This window comes from Brachyhypopomus gauderio, chromosome 9 (genome assembly GCF_052324685.1).
Source record: "Brachyhypopomus gauderio isolate BG-103 chromosome 9, BGAUD_0.2, whole genome shotgun sequence".
In the NCBI taxonomy this organism is placed as follows: Eukaryota; Metazoa; Chordata; class Actinopteri; order Gymnotiformes; family Hypopomidae; genus Brachyhypopomus; species Brachyhypopomus gauderio.
The window spans coordinates 7,723,126-7,738,867 of record NC_135219.1 but is presented as its reverse complement, the minus strand read 5'-3'; the positions used below and the strand labels follow the sequence as shown (position 1 = coordinate 7,738,867).

Here is a 15,742-nt window from a genome sequence, read left to right as displayed (position 1 = left end):
GTAAATAAAAGTACAAATGTTGATAGTAATGTTTGTTATGTAAAACATGAATCCATATATTTACATTTTATGATTAAATTAAAGTTTTATGGTAAACATAAAAACATCCACTCTGTGCAGCATTTAAAAATCCCCACTTATATCCCCACAGTGAAGTGTGGATGAACGCACACTTACAGACACGTGTACTGTGAGATAAGAGGACCACTCGAGGGTCACAAAAGGATACACTGTAAACGTATAATACACTGTAGTGTAACAACTTGTAATTGACACTCGCCATTTACACCTTTCATGACAAAGAAGCACCTTGGAGCAGATTGTTATCTTTAGCTCAATTTGTGTTCAAATTCAGGTTCTGAAAAGTATTAAATATTATTAAATAATATTCCCTCTAATCCTGTTTACAGTACATGTATTAGTAACAGAGCCAGTGATTGATCTGTTTGTTTGTTGGTTTGTGTGTATGTATGTGTGTGTTTATCACTGAAAAATGAGTCGAAGCAGTGGTGTCCTGAGATAAGATCAAGTTCTACTGTGTTTTATTTGTCAGTTTGGAAAGCTGAAATGTGAGATTCAGTAACCACTGGCTTCCCTTATAACCCCCAAAACTGCAGAAACACAGTTGTAGCTGTCTTGAAAACCATGGACAGTTTGGGGGACGTTTTTGCCCACAATTTTCTTTTTGCTCCTGTTTTTGGTTAATAAGATCCAAAATTGCTGTCAATAGGTCAATGTGTGAGAGTAAGGAGGTGTATTCCTGTGTATTCCTGTCATTACCTCGGGTATTAGTTTACACTGCTGCTGTTTCTTTCAGCAAAGTTCCTACATGCCTCCTTCCTTTAATTACAACTAAACTTTAAGATAAATGTGTTTCTCTTTGACACTGATACACGTGACCTTCTTGTGTCTACTTCAGTTTTCCCTAGCAACCCCTCAATGCTCCACTACCTTTGAATAATTCAGCATCTTATACAGCCTTCTTAAATCATCCTCTTAAATTAAACATGACAATATCTCATTCTATCTCAAGATAAGATTGAAAATAAATGGATAAATGCTTGTATTTCGGTAATCCGACATTCCATACAGGCAGAGGGCAATGATTTGTATAGTTGTTATTATCATAGGATTTATTTGATTGTAATGGAACAATGGATTGTATATGAAACAAACATCTTACTTTCCTGATAGGTGTCTGGCAAGCCAAGATCATTATCATAGTATACAGTATGGCAACCAGGGACCATTCCAGTGACTACAAGGCCTGAAATAAAATATCAAACCTCCTTTTAGAGCACAAAGCAGGATCATAAGCAACAAAATTGTAATTATATAAGTATAGCAGTGATGGCTTACTATTTACCTGTAAATTAGAACAAATTAAAACACATAATGCAGCATAATTACACACAAGGCTACGAGTCGCTTTGCATCACAGATGCCCCATTGACTCAGACTGAGAACATTATGTATGTAACAATATGAATTTTGTCCATGTGTGGCACCTATCAGGCACAGGTAGTGAAGGGGCTGAATCCTAAATGCACTCCCACTGGGTTGGAGCTGAGGAACATCCATCTTAGTGAGGAAGAACAGAATGAGAACACAGACTGAGATACTGTAACATGTCTCATGCAAGTGGCACAGAATCAAACTGCACACTGTGTGGTCTGTGTGGTCTGGGCTGGTGATGGAACGGCACTGCTGGTTCAAGGTTAGAGGGTGTTTATTTTGACAAATGTACAGTTCTGGTCTAGAGATGAATGCTAAGAAATTCCTAGTTCAATAGTGTGTGAGGGGAATTCTTAGCAAGACACAGGTGCCTCCGGTGGTGTTTACCAGCCATTTACCAAACTGTAAAATGGTGGTCTTCTTCTTGCTCAGGTCCAGCGGTGCAGCGGCATGTTCAGAACGGGCCCACAACAGAGGACCTGGATGTGCAGAGAAGGTGAGATCCAGCCTGCAGGACTGGTATGGTCTCTTCTTTACTACAGCAAAATCACCGCTGCTGTGGTTGAAGATGTCAATATGTGGCATTGTTTTGCTATATGTATATAAAATGTCCATTAACATATAACAAAACACTATAATTCATGCAAATTCAAAATGTCTATATATCAGTATTATGTAGATCCACAATTTATTACTCAAAAGGTCAGTGGGGAAAAGCTGCCCCCTCTTGGTTGAATGGTAGAAAAGCATGTCCCATTTGGCTACTGTAACTACAATGCTGTGTCAGCTGTTCCCCAGGAGCGTTCCACTGGAAAATTCCACAGCTCTCTCCATTCCTGGTCAGATGCTGGATACAGGGGACAATATCAGTCTTTCACAATCTTACTGTTGCTACCTGCGCTACCATTTTATACTGTAGCAGTCAGCATTCATATATGCAAATGACCAGTGACATTCCTGCAAAGTGTTTACTGCAAAGCATTACCCACAATGCACCGAGAGTGCTGTTAGCACCGTCTGCTTCTGTGTTCCAATTACACTCACAGCATTCACTCACTCGCCACTGCTGAGCAGGAAAATGGGTGGGAGATCTGACATCATGGCCCTAGCAGCAGGGCATGGTGACGTCTGTGTGTGTGTGTGTTTCTGTAGGCAGATGGAGATACAGCAGCAGCAGATGCAGGCACACATAGAGAGAGAGCGACGATCATCCAACCCAGGTCAGACATGAAGGCCTGGCTGAGGAGCGGTTCTGATATCATACCAACATCCTAAATGCTTACATGCAAATTCACTAGATTCATTTTCTCGTTTCTTCTCGTATTTGCTCATCTCGTTTATGTCTCTCTGAAGGTTCCCCATTCCAGGGTCATCCCGCTGTGCTCTCTGTGGCTCCTCCGTCCGCAGCTCCGCCCATGGGAGGGCCGTGCCCGCCTCCCCCTCCTCCGCCTGCACCTCCTGGTCCTCCACCCCTCTTCACAGCAGCTCCTCCCCCACCTCCTCCGCCGCTGCCCATGGTTGGAGGCGGCCATGGTGGCCATGGGACGTCGCATGAGGAACCGCATGGCTCCACGGGCCTCGCAGCCATGATCGCGGGAGCCAAACTGCGCAGAGTGCAAAGGGTCTATATCCATATACCTTATACCCCTATACCCTTATAACCCTATACCCTTGTAACCCAATAACTCCATAACCCTATACCCCTATAACCCTATAACTCTATAACCTTTGGGTGTGTATCTGTTTGTGTGCTGGATATCAGACTCGATGAGATATCTGTGCAATATCACATTACTCAGAAACCCACTGGCTTATAGTCAAACTTAAAGCCTATGGGCTGTTTCTTCTGCCACACGCTATGGATAGACATGCTACAGCTGCCTAATGTGGAAAAATTACTTGAAATCTGAACATTACATAAAGAATACTCTGTATCATTTCTGCAATTTTGTATAATATACAGCATGGTCAGAATAATTCGTGCTGGTGTCATATATAATAATTAGGGGTGGGACGCGATTAAAAAAATTAATCGAATTAATCGGAAGCTTTGTAATTAATTAATCGAAATTAATCGCATTTTAATCGCATTTCAGTATTTAACATGAGAAATATTAATTTAAGTTTGAATGATGAATGAATCAATGAACATAATCATAAACTTCAACATCTTGTTTATTTTTCCACCAGTCTACTACACAGACCAATATATGTGTAGTGTGCAGAAAACAGTTCAGAACATTGGAAATTCTGATAAAAAATGTTGTTTAATTTTGGGAGTTTTGCTCAGGATATTGGAAGTATTGAAGTAAATCAGAAGATGTTTTTTAATAGCATTTTAGCAATTTCTTTAATTTCCCAGGCTTCTGCCACAGGCATCTCCATAGTGCCTAGAAGTGGTCTTCTGCATGCTCAAAGCAAATGACTGGATCTTCATCATCTATAGATTCATCATCTATATGAGCTGTCACACCAAGATAATTCTTGTTGCTAACAGAGGTCCAGTGATCCCCAGTCAGAGCCACATTTGTGGCGCTCTTCACAATAACCTGTTTTACTTCTTTCCTCATCATACAGCTGCTGGATTTTCTTCGACATTGTCTTTCTGGGGTGAGTTTCCCAAAACGTTCTTAGCGCCAAGTACTTCGTTACCTCATTCTTACGTACGAGGTTAAGAAGTACTTGGCGCTAAGAACGTTTTGGGAAACTCACCCCTGGACGGTAGTTCGTAACTTGCATCAGTTGACGCAATGTGCAGCGCTTCTTGTAAGTCTTTATCTTCGACCACTGAGAGCGGACAACACAAATAATGTGACGCGTCATGTATAAACGCGTGCGGAGTCGCGCGCTACGGCCATTCGCGAAAGTTTAATCCAGTCTTAATGGTCCAATGAAGGTAATTTAAAAACCAGGACATTTCCTCACAGGATGTGAATCGGACACTGTGCGATTTTTGGCCCATTTTCAGCCGATTTTTCACTCGTTTCGGTTCAATCGCGTGTCGTGCATCGTATAGTTTACACAGGTATACGAGGAGCGATTCACAACTCCCGATCAGAAATCGCAGCGTCGCAAGAATATCAAACCTGTTTGAAATTCAAATCGCTCCTCGTGAGAGTATCGCACTGTTGAAGCAGCTCCACGAGCCGACTCTCCCTGCGATTTAGTCGTACAGTTTGAGCTGGAGCTGAGTACACGATTTAAAATATCGCACAGTGTACGCCCAGCTTTAGCCGCAACATGTTTTGCGTTGAGGTGGTAACGAAGGGTGGACGTGCTCCTGTGATAAGCGAACTCCTTCCTACATAAAGTGTAAATAACACTATTTTTGTTTGTAGCCTACTTCCATCTGGAAGTTTATATTTAAATTTCCCATCCACCAGCGTAGCCTCTTCAGTCATATCCATCATGATCTTATTGTGCGTCCATATAATCTGTATGTCTGGAACTCGTGCACTGAGAAACATTCAACGGTGCAAAAGTGTCTCGCCCGTTAAATGCGTTAAAATGCGTTAATTTTTTTAGTGCGTTAATTTTCCTGTAATTAATTAATCGAAATTAACGCGTTAAAGTCCCACCACTAATAATAATATGTTCTAAATTGAGATGTGGAAAGAAGGAGATTGGGGCAGATGTTGACTGCATGATCCAAAAAGATCAGGATTGTTGTAACAAGACTACCTGCAGGCAGAGTGAATGGCCCGTGTGTTTGCAGTCTGAGGACAGCTCAGCGTCCGGAGCCAAAAACGACGCCAACCGGACAAGTGGGGGGAGCGGAGGTCTGATGGAGGAGATGAACGCCCTGCTAGCACGAAGGTCAGTGTTGAGGTTCTACAATGAAACAGGTGATATCATTGATCTGTAGGTTGAAGATGGGTCTCATTTTTTCACTCTCGTTATCAGACGAAAAGCTGCAGACCAGTCTGAGAAAGCCGGAGACCAAAATGTAAGAACCGAGACAGGAAAGGAACTCAGTTTGCTCTTTGTTGTGTTGTGTCTGTCAGTAAGCCTTAGTATTTTCTTCCTTGTCTTTTCTCCACTGTAAATAAAGGGTTAATTCTACCCTTAATATAGCTTGGCGATGTAAAAACAGGAATCATTTTACCAGTCTAAGCTTTATGTATTTTAGGATGATCCCAGTTCCCCCTCCCCCATCTCTAGAGGACAGAATGCCTCAGGTACCCCCCCCACCCACCCCCCCACACGCACATCACACTATGAGCTGCTTTGTATGGCTGTTTTATTTGAGCACAGAATGAAGACAATAGTAGAGATTCAACTGATTAATAAATGATGAAGAAATGAATGAACCCTCAAACAGAAAAGTGCAAGGAGAAAACATTGAGTCAGAAAGCATTATGCATTATGTTGTGGAGGCTATAAACATTAAAATGGGCAATGATTTATCACTGTAGCCCTGAAGCCTGTTGCTCTGTCTCTTTCCAGAGGAAATGCATGCTGCATTGGAGCCTCTTACTTGCATTTTTTATTCTCCCCTACAGATGGCGCCAAAAAGCCATGGGATCGAGCCAACTCTGCGGAGAGGTCATCATTGGTATCTAGGTAAGGGTTTTGCAGACATCATATTACAGCATTTTGCAATTCAACAGTCCATAACAATTAAAAAAACACATGAACTTTGTATTCTATTCAGTATGCTTTTGAAGCAATGGTAAATGTCATTAGTTAAAGAGTTTACATCCCTTAATATCAATAGCCTTCTCCAGGTTTTCTCATATATGGTTATGAATGTAACAAGAAACTTGCCATTGTACAAATAATTTGGAAAAGCATTTTATTTTTTAAGTTTTTATATATTGTTTAACTTACTGTGTTTCCATAATGAAATGCAGAAGTGGACAGGGAGTGTACAAATAAAACTGAAAACTATGATGATTGTTATTGTTATTATTAAGTAAAGTCAGATATATGTCCTTGACTGTAACTGTATTTGTGGTCTGTTTAGGGTCCGTCCTGTGGGAAGTAACAATGACACAGACGCCTTAGACTTTGACAGGATGAAACAGGTAAAGGTTCACGTGTGTGTGTGTGTGCGTGTGTGTGTGTGTGTGTGTGTGATTGCTATCAATATTATATTGTTAATTTACACCTATTATTTTATCAACATAATATTACCTATCTGTATGCCTGTATAAATTAATAGGAAATCTTGGAAGAAGTTGTTCGTGAATTGCACAAGGTGAAAGATGAAATTATTGATGGTATGTTTATTTTAAATATATGCAATTTTGTTTCAAAAATGAAATAACAATATGTGCTTTGTAATTGTGAATATGAGAGCAAGTGACTTGCTTAAAGTAATAGTTTTCTGTCATCTCTTTCAGCCATTAGACATGAGCTTAGTAGAATTAGCACGACATAATCTCCCAGACCTGCGTGGTCCATCTTTTATGAGACCCCTGGCAGGACCTGTTGTAGCTGAAGAGCTGAAGACACCCAGCAACATCACCACCATGTTAAAGCAAATGTGGGAGTTTGCTGTAACATGAAGGGTAGATTGTGGTAACACTCAGAAATATAAATGGAAGACGGACACTTGCACTGATCTCTGTTTTCTAGTTTAAAGTAATATTGGAAACTTTTTCAGTCTTCAGTTGAATTCTTCTTCTTCTATTGAATTATTATTATTATTATTATTATTATTATTATTATTGGTGGTGGTGGTGGTGGTGGTTATGGTGGTAGTGATGTACTTGTAAGTAGTAGGTACTTTGTGATGAAAATAAAAATAAATAAAAATAACCTATTTATTCTAATAATAATAGTAATAACAATAATAATAATAACATTAGCTATCAATGTTAACCTTTATTTCACTGGTTTTATTTTCATTTGCTAGTGGAATAAATCACCTGTTTATTTCTCACAAACTCACATTTTTTTAAAAAACAAGATTTAAAAATTTTTTATTTTTATTTTGGCAACACAAGTGTGTTTGTTACCACTGACAGGAAGATTTTTAAAACAAGGTGGGATCAGCAACAAACTATTTCTTTTTGGATATTGCAATCCTATGAACAAAAACATTAGTACAACAGAGTATTTGTGATCATGTTGTTAATAAAATGTTTATTGGCTGCAAGGATTCTGTGAAGTATTGTTTTATTTCTTCATCTGACCATGCGCTTCCTGGGATATATACTATATTATATATTATATAAATAAATATATATGTAAATATTACATTTAAAAGAAAAGTGGCAAAAAGGGCAAATGGATTGTGTAAATAATGTGTGCCAGATGTGTGCCAGTTCTTGGTGTTCTTTATTGTCAACCATTACAGCTCCCTCTAGAGGCATTAACCATTTTATTTAGAGCTATGTAATTATATGTAACGGTCTCGATTTAAGACATACCGTATATTTAATACCCCAATATTTAAAGTTCTACGTAACTGTAAAGAATTTACAACCCGACTGTATTTATTTAACTCATTAACTAACAGTAATTCATTGATATACTCACAGTGAAAAAACTATCATGATGATAACATTATCTTAAATAATATCTTAATAAAATATTTAAATGACATAGATGTACAACACAAACCCACATATTCTACTCTCAGCATTTACTGTCATGCACAATAATACAACCCCTGGCAAAAAGTATGGAAACACCAGTCTGGGATGAGCTCTCATTCAGACATTTTATTCTGTAGAACAAACTCAGATCAAAAACATTATACAATAATAAGGTAATTCCAAAGTGCAACTTGTTGGTTTTCAGAAAAACTAAAAGAAATATAAAAACATTGTGGAAACAAAGTCCCAGACTGGTGATACTTTTTGCCAGGGGTTGTATAATCTCATCAGCTAGGCGCCTGCGCGCGTGCGCGTCGTTCAGTCTCGCGAGACATGAAACTGGAGCGTTGTGGCGACGTGAATTTGTGTGAACGAAGTGGAGTTATTTGTATTATCGAAGAGGGAGGGCAGCTATCCCTTTAGTGAGGGGGTGTGTGTTTGTGGGGCAACGAGCTGTGTGTAAGCAAGCAAGCAAGCTGGCGGAATTCAATATGGCATCCGGTGAAACCCTGTACATAGAGACAGATGGCTCGGAGATGCCGGCTGAAATAGTCGAACTTCATGAAATAGAAGTGGAGACTATTCCGGTGGAGACTATCGAGACCACGGTGGTCGGGGGTGACGACGACGACGACGAACACCAGCCCATGATCGCCCTGCAGCCGCTTGTGACAGACGACCCGAACCAGGTTCATCACCACCAAGAAGTGATTCTGGTGCAAACGCGAGAAGAAGTCGTCGGCGGGGACGACTCGGATCTACGTGCAGACGATGGGTTTGAAGATCAGATTCTTATACCTGTTCCTGCTCCGGGCGCAGAGGAGGAATACATCGGACAGACTCTGGTTACTGTTGCAGGGAAAAGCTCTATGGGGCGGATGAAGAAGGGGGGAGGTAGTGGGAAGAAAGCGGGTAAAAAGAGCTATTTGAGCGCTGCGGAATCCACCGGGAGGAAATGGGAGCAAAAACAGGTGCAGATAAAGACACTGGAGGGAGAATTCTCCGTTACAATGTGGGCATCAGGTACGTTTTCCGTGCCAAATTTGGAACTTTCTCTCGCTCGCTCGTTGTAGCCCGATGTAGCCTCCAAAGCAGGGCCCTGCAGGGCGTTGTCCGTCTGCAGCAGCTCCGTGCGTGGACTACAGCATCGCCGCGAGTCGTTCTGAGGGTTCTGGGCGCAAAAATGCAAGTAGTTCGGCGCATATGTTTTTGTTTTGAAGGGAAGCCATGTTTTTAGGTGTTGATGGGCGCCGCCATATTCCCCTGTCCAGTATGGCGGCCCATGGCGATGGCGGCGGGCGAACATGGCGGCCGCCGCTAGCGCGAGCGCGCTGCTGGTGTCGCGTGAAGGCCGCTAGCGCGAGCGCGCTGCTGGTGTCGCGTGAAGGCCGCTAGCGCGAGCGCGCTGCTGGGAGTCGCGTGTAGGCCGCAAGTGCGCAGCAGCTTACTGGTTTAGTGGTTAAGTTACAAAAACAACTCACGAAATTACGATGTTATAAGAACTGTTCCGGGTTACGTAGTTCAGCATTTTAAAATATGACTATAAACGTAACCATAAAATGTCGAGCTGGTTTGCAGCGCTAGCAGGTTTGTACAGTGCTTTGTTTACGACATAATTTGGTGATGGGATTTTAACCGAATTAAAACATTTATGTGAATGAACAGCAGCAGCCTTATTGGCAATGCATTCAGTGGTTTATACTTCATTTATTTTGCGGCAGGCCCAGCTGCGTGCCAGTCAAACGGCCTCGAGTCGGTGCGCAACACAAAGCCCACAGCACTTCCGTCTCGTGATGGATGGACGCTGTAGCCACGCGCTCTGTGGGCTGTGTGGCTGAGCGAGTGTGGCGCCCCCTGGAGGAAGTGTGAAATGTTTTGTCGGTGTTCTGCCGATTTGCGTGGAGGTTTAAGCCCGAGCTGATCTCACCGCCTGCCACCCTAGCCCAGTTCTGTGAAGTGAATTGATCCACAGTGTTTAAGTGCAAATGGTGTTGGATGTTACAGTGCGGTAAATCTCATTTACTAGAACATTTTTGGTGCAGTTTACTGCCATATACTGCATTTCATTTTTCATAAATATCCACTGCATACGGTGTACATCCTTCTTGTGGATTTCAACGCTGAGTAGATGGATGACTCTAAAATTAAAAGAAATAACTAAACAAATTAAACTCGCTCACTTCAGCAGGTACCACGGTGCTTTCCTAGACATTATTAAATTGCCAAATCAACACTTCTGAAGTCCAATACTCTCTCACTTGATATGATTTAGCAGTTAATTACCAGGTTTAGTTGTGTTTGGGAGCAGAGAAATGACCAAACTTCACTGGACTCCAACTGTCCACGACCAGAGTTGTGCTCCTCTAGTCTTTATTGATTTCAGATACAATGTAATCGTTTGTTGAATAATTAATAGTACTTGTAATATTTTAGTAGCTATTTTACCTTTTGTTGTTTCATTTTCAGATGACAAGAAGGACATTGACCAAGATCCTGCGGTGGAGGAGCAGATTATCGGCGAGAACTCTCCTCCAGATTACTCTGAATATATGACGGGGAAGAAGCTGCCCCCTGGTGGTATTCCGGGAATCGACCTGTCGGATCCCAAACAGCTAGCAGAGTTTGCCAGGTTTGCCTGCACACTTATACAGTAAAAACAAACCGTTGGCTGAAGTCACAGTAGCAGTAACGCATTCATTTATATGAATGTGTGATTGAATGACACCGAAAATGTTTTTTCCATTTGGTTGTACTTTCTTGGTTGAATACTAACCTGATGAATGCTAAGGTATAAAATATCACCTGAGCTGTAGAGAAGAATCATTAACAGAAGTTAATCGACTGATGGCAACATGTGTGCTGTTGTGCTGTTTCCTCTGGCCTTTCTTGACTTGGTTAAAATATAGTTGTGCTATGTTCCCTGTGGCCTATTCAGCTCTCTGCAGGTTGTGTTTGTGTGTTAGTCATTCCTCAGTGTATGGAAAGGGGTGCTTTCAATCTTAATAGATCGTGGTGTTGAGTAGGAGGTCACTGAATTGTGCTGATGGGTTTGGTTTGCAACCAAATATTGGTGTTAAATTTGACTCTAAACCAGTATGAAATATTAACCACAGAACTGAAATCATGTAGATGTATATTATTTACAACAAATGCTTATATGTGAAGCCACATGTACTACAAACTGGCCTTTAATGTGTTGCTTAAGAGTGCAGGTATCCCTGCTGGGAGGGACTTTTGTTTTGTTTGTTTTTTTTTTGTTTGTTTTTTAAATCAAGTTTAATCAAGTTGCATTGTGCAAAAAACAATGCACACACAAGGTTGTATTTGATTCCAGCCCAACATACAAGTTGCTATGATGTCAGCCTACCTTTCCTTTATTTAGTTTGTTTGATGACAGCGAGGAATTGGTAAACAAAAGCGTTAATTGATGGTGTTTCTCAGTCCCTACAGTAACTGTGGCGGCCCTTTTGGTCGCAGCTCCGTACGGTAAGATATGAACCTGTGACACACGGGTAACCATATTGGTCTTGGGCTTGTTTATGATTCAGCTTTTTTTTTTTATTGGTGTCCGTCAGGGGCTGTAATGGGCTTCACAGGGCAGACTAGTGGTGCTGTAACTTCTGGACCAGATGCTTTACTCATTATGTTTGCACTTTATATTCATCATGCACAAAATGTAAATGTCTATCACCGCATGCAGATAAGGATTTGTTTAATCTTCTATTAATGCCTTTTATTAATTCTAATGTTCTTGTTGCCTTCAGAATGAAGCCGCGGAAGATCAAAGAGGATGATGCACCCAGAACGATAGCCTGTCCCCACAAAGTGCGTTTACTTTTGGTTTCGTCACATCTTTCTTTTGCTTAAGATTCCTGGTTGTACCTGAATATAATTAATTGCTTCTAGAGGACAAGTTATGAACCCTAGTTCAATTGTTTTAAGTCGTAAACTACCAAATTAGTTCTGGCTACACTTTGCGTTAACATCAGTCCTCTATAGTTTACCACGGTCATCAGTTGACAGTCCAACCAAAGACATTCTTCAGGAGTGACGTGCCAATCTGATGCCATTTCAGACAGAAAAACACTCATTGAAGTGTGAAGTTTTGTTTGTTTGTTTTAAACATGCTGTAATAGATGACTGCAGACATTAATTTCCTCTGTTTCCCTAAGGGATGCACTAAGATGTTCAGGGATAACTCTGCAATGAGGAAGCACTTACATACCCACGGGCCCCGGGTTCACGTATGTGCTGAGTGTGGAAAAGCCTTCGTGGAGAGCTCCAAACTAAAGCGCCACCAGCTCGTTCACACTGGAGAAAAGCCGTTCCAGGTTAGAACACAAACCCACATCACTGAAGCTGAAACAGTGCCACAAGCATCCTAATGCTCTCACTCATGTGAATCCCATGATATTTGTCGTCTTGAACAGGTGTTTTTTCAGAAGCAGTTTTGAATTTACAAATCTAAATAACTTCTAGTCCGAATATCTTTAACATCAAATATTTGCTAAATGCATTACTTGGTATTATTCAAACGGAGCTAAATCCTCTGGTTTTCTCTCCCGACTAGTGCACTTTTGAGGGCTGTGGGAAACGTTTCTCCCTGGACTTTAACCTCCGCACACATGTGCGCATTCACACTGGCGACCGCCCATACGTCTGCCCATTCGATGGCTGCAATAAAAAGTTTGCTCAGTCCACCAACCTCAAGTCACACATCCTAACGCACGCGAAAGCCAAAAACAACCAATGAGCACCTCTGTTCTGTTATCCCTGAACCCAGCCTCAACGCGACAGCATCTTAACACTGGAGGAATGAGCCACGCCCTTCCATAGTTCTCCTGAGGAGTGGTGGGGGGGGGGGGGGGATTACCTGAAGGACTTGGGGATAAATTATGGAAATCGAAAAAGACACAAAAAGCTGAATATTGGGAGCCCCTCCATCCTCAAATCAGCCTGCTAACCATGTGTGGTCCTCACTGAGGAGCAGAGCCGGGCGTCAGGCCAGTGCGACCATGCCATGCTGGGACAGCGTTCTTCAGCCAACGGCCTGGCCAAACTTGTGGACATTGCGTTTTACCAGAGATGAGATCGAAAACATTTTGGACAGTTGCTCCACTTATTTTCACTTTTACTTAACTCTCACCAGTCTGCATAGATATAGCTTTTAATTTTGTATTTTTCCAAGTGTGCATATTGTACACTATTTTTTTGGGGGAATATGCTTAGTAATGCAACCTTGTGATCATTCTTTATCCCTGAGAATTTAAGGTTTTGCTTAGAACATGTTCTTCTTGGAAGGGTTGATGATAGTTACTGTAAAACAATACTTCAAAAGTATTTTATGTAAAAATCTTTTCAGTTTCATTTTCCTTTATTTGTTTGTATTCTAACCATTGAATAATCTTGTATTTGTGTATTGTATGGAGATCATGTAGAACAGCAGTGTGATTCCAAGTGTTTACTGCTTTAAAGCGTTTAGTCATCAGTTGCTTTCCTTTGTCACATTTTCACTTGGCAATGAAACATGGGTTCACTTTTAAAACCCATCTGTTGAACCACATCAATAAACCACTGTCATTTTTCTTTGTTTAGAATGTATTGTAAAGGCCTAAGTCATGACATATTCTTTAATATTTACATCTTCATGTATTTCAGAGAGCAACAATTAAAAAAAAATGTGCCCAGCATTTTTTTCATGTATCTCATTCTGTGTTGATGGGGGGGGGGGGGGGGGGGGTTGGAATGGTTATAAAAGGGCTTTTTTTTTTTTCTTCAAAGCAAAATCTCTCTGGCATGGTGAATGGACTCCTAGTGCCTCATCAGAAGTGTGATGTTTCTGAGTGGTGTTACTGACTGACTCAGACTCTGAGCTGTAATGGCCGAGAGCACAGTCCTGTCTTGGATAACCATTTCTTTCATATACTTAAAATTCAGCCACATCAACTGAAAATTAGAATTTTTTGGTGTGTTCTGGTTTTTGATGTCATGTTTATGTGGCTGCTCTTTCTTTAGTGCAACAGTATTTTAGTAATCTGTCATTGGAGTGTTAAAGGCAGTATGTCACTTGACATGAACATCAGTCACCAGATTTGTTTCTGTTCATTGATACATGTACACTGATTTTCAAAGATGTGCTGTCCATGGTTCTGATCTTCTGATACTGAACCACAAAACAGTTCCTTTGAACTGAAAGAAATATAGAGACCACAATATCTAATGAAAAGTTCCTATAAACATACTCTGCGGATAATTGTGCAAATTAAATTGGCAGCTTGTGCTAACTAATAACCACCTATGGGTTTTGGCAGTAGCTCATAAAACCTAGCTGTGAGCAAATTTCTTGCCTGAGTAGACATAGCTGAAGGCCCCTTCAGACAGTGTCTGCATAAAACAAGACCGAAGAATATATTTTATCAGAAGAATGCTGACATCCTATTTAAGTGTGTCAGCTAATATTATTTCAGAAAGTTTATTACAATGTTTAAGGTGATCTACACTAAAACATACACATGTGCAACATTGTACTGTAAGATTCAAATAAACAAGAAAGGATTGACCTTGATTTATTTTTGAAAGTGAAACATTTGTAACAGTGAAGCTAGTTCTTCATCGTTGATCCTTTTTATGTTTTTCATATATTTTACTGCACTGAAGTAGGCGTTAGATAGCACAAGCTTTTATTGTGTGCAAAATTACAGCATGCAGCACAAATGCAAAGCACTAGTGAACAGAAAGTAAATCTGGTCATCTGAAATTTTCATCATTTTATTTAAATTCCTTTTTAGTCTGGAACTCATTTAAAGTGTGATTTAGTTTTTAGTTTCATACCAGGAAACTGGCCTATGCTATATTGCACGTGGAGGTGTAGTGTTAGGGTTAGGGTTAATTGTTGTTTAAAGTGTACCTGCTTGCATTGATTATCAGTACAGCTTAATTTATCAGGATGAATAATAAAAGTGGGCGTATCCAGTGCTCAAATGCCTTCACTCATCTATTCATGCAGACTTGCACATATGTTTTAATGCCTGTCAAATGCATGGAGAAGTTTTGTGTATAAATTTGGAATTTGGGCATGTAAATGTTTTGTTCCCATTGGAAAACAGCTGTAGCTGTTCCCAGTGGTCTCTTCAGGAACAGCCAGCAGGGGGGGCTGGTCTGTGCTTCACCTGTGTGTGGTCGTGTGCAGGGCTGGGAGAGGCAGAGGCAGACAGAGTTTTTCTGTGTCACGCGTGTGTTACTGTGTTACTGCAGTGTGGTGCCATTTCTCCTAGAGAACTCTGCGTATAGCTTCTCGTGCATTTGTTTGGTCTTGAATCATTTTGCAGGGAAATTGGTTGTTTCAGTTGTCAAAGGCAGTGGAGAGCAAATGTGCTACTTGTCATGCACGCGATGTCAGTCAGCCCTCCAGTTGTAACACCTGATCAAGGATCTTTACTGTCTGGATACGACAGGCGTTTCTCCCCTACCCACAATCCTCTTCTGCTTCATGTTTTTATGAGCGCGTCACCTCAGTTTGTTAATGCAAAGGTAGATATTGGTGGATAATATAATTAATAATGTATTATTATTTAATCTGATGTAAATATTTCATTTAGTGGGGGTTGTGTAGATCTAAATGTGGTTTATGCTTATGTGCATGTGTGCACATAGTGTAAACCTAAATGTGTTTATGAGATGTGATTTTAAAACAGTTCTGACATAGATGAATCCTGTGTGTCATTGCAGGGTGCAAAACCTGC

General features: G+C 40.8%; 2 protein-coding genes across 3 annotated transcripts in view; both read left to right on the top strand.

Moving 5' to 3' along the window:
• The window catches only part of evlb (Enah/Vasp-like b), a 28,493-nt gene extending 20,932 nt beyond the window's left edge, over positions 1–7,561 (top strand). Inside the window, exons 4-13 of the mRNA XM_077016765.1 lie at positions 1,888–1,951; positions 2,608–2,675; positions 2,809–3,077; positions 5,171–5,271; positions 5,359–5,401; positions 5,585–5,633; positions 5,958–6,018; positions 6,422–6,482; positions 6,620–6,677; positions 6,801–7,561. Coding sequence (XP_076872880.1) covers positions 1,888–1,951; positions 2,608–2,675; positions 2,809–3,077; positions 5,171–5,271; positions 5,359–5,401; positions 5,585–5,633; positions 5,958–6,018; positions 6,422–6,482; positions 6,620–6,677; positions 6,801–6,838 — 812 coding nt within the window. The 3' untranslated portion in view covers positions 6,839–7,561. The remainder of the gene's footprint in view (positions 1–1,887; positions 1,952–2,607; positions 2,676–2,808; positions 3,078–5,170; positions 5,272–5,358; positions 5,402–5,584; positions 5,634–5,957; positions 6,019–6,421; positions 6,483–6,619; positions 6,678–6,800) is intronic.
• Positions 7,562–8,343: 782 nt separating this feature from the next.
• On the top strand, positions 8,344–13,688 carry yy1b (YY1 transcription factor b). Of its 2 annotated transcripts, XM_077016766.1 has the most exons (6): positions 8,344–9,023; positions 10,467–10,629; positions 11,442–11,486; positions 11,765–11,825; positions 12,173–12,331; positions 12,571–13,688. In XM_077016766.1, exons 1-6 carry the CDS (start codon positions 8,492–8,494, stop codon positions 12,751–12,753), a joined length of 1,143 nt encoding a protein of 380 aa, XP_076872881.1. In that variant the 5' UTR covers positions 8,344–8,491; the 3' UTR covers positions 12,754–13,688. The 2 variants fall into 2 exon arrangements, with proteins under 2 accessions (XP_076872881.1, XP_076872882.1); XM_077016767.1 differs by lacking the exon at positions 11,442–11,486 and having other exon boundaries at positions 8,346–9,023.
• Positions 13,689–15,742: the final 2,054 nt, after the last annotated feature.

Coding starts and splice junctions, on each gene's coding strand:
- yy1b (XM_077016766.1), top strand. CDS start 8,492: ATGGCATCCGGTGAAACCCTGTACATAGAGACAGATGGCTCGGAGATG. Junction 10,630..11,441: donor CAGCTAGCAGAGTTTGCCAG/GTTTGCCTGCAC, acceptor GGTGTTTCTCAG/TCCCTACAGTAACTGTGGCG. Junction 11,487..11,764: donor TTTGGTCGCAGCTCCGTACG/GTAAGATATGAA, acceptor TGTTGCCTTCAG/AATGAAGCCGCGGAAGATCA.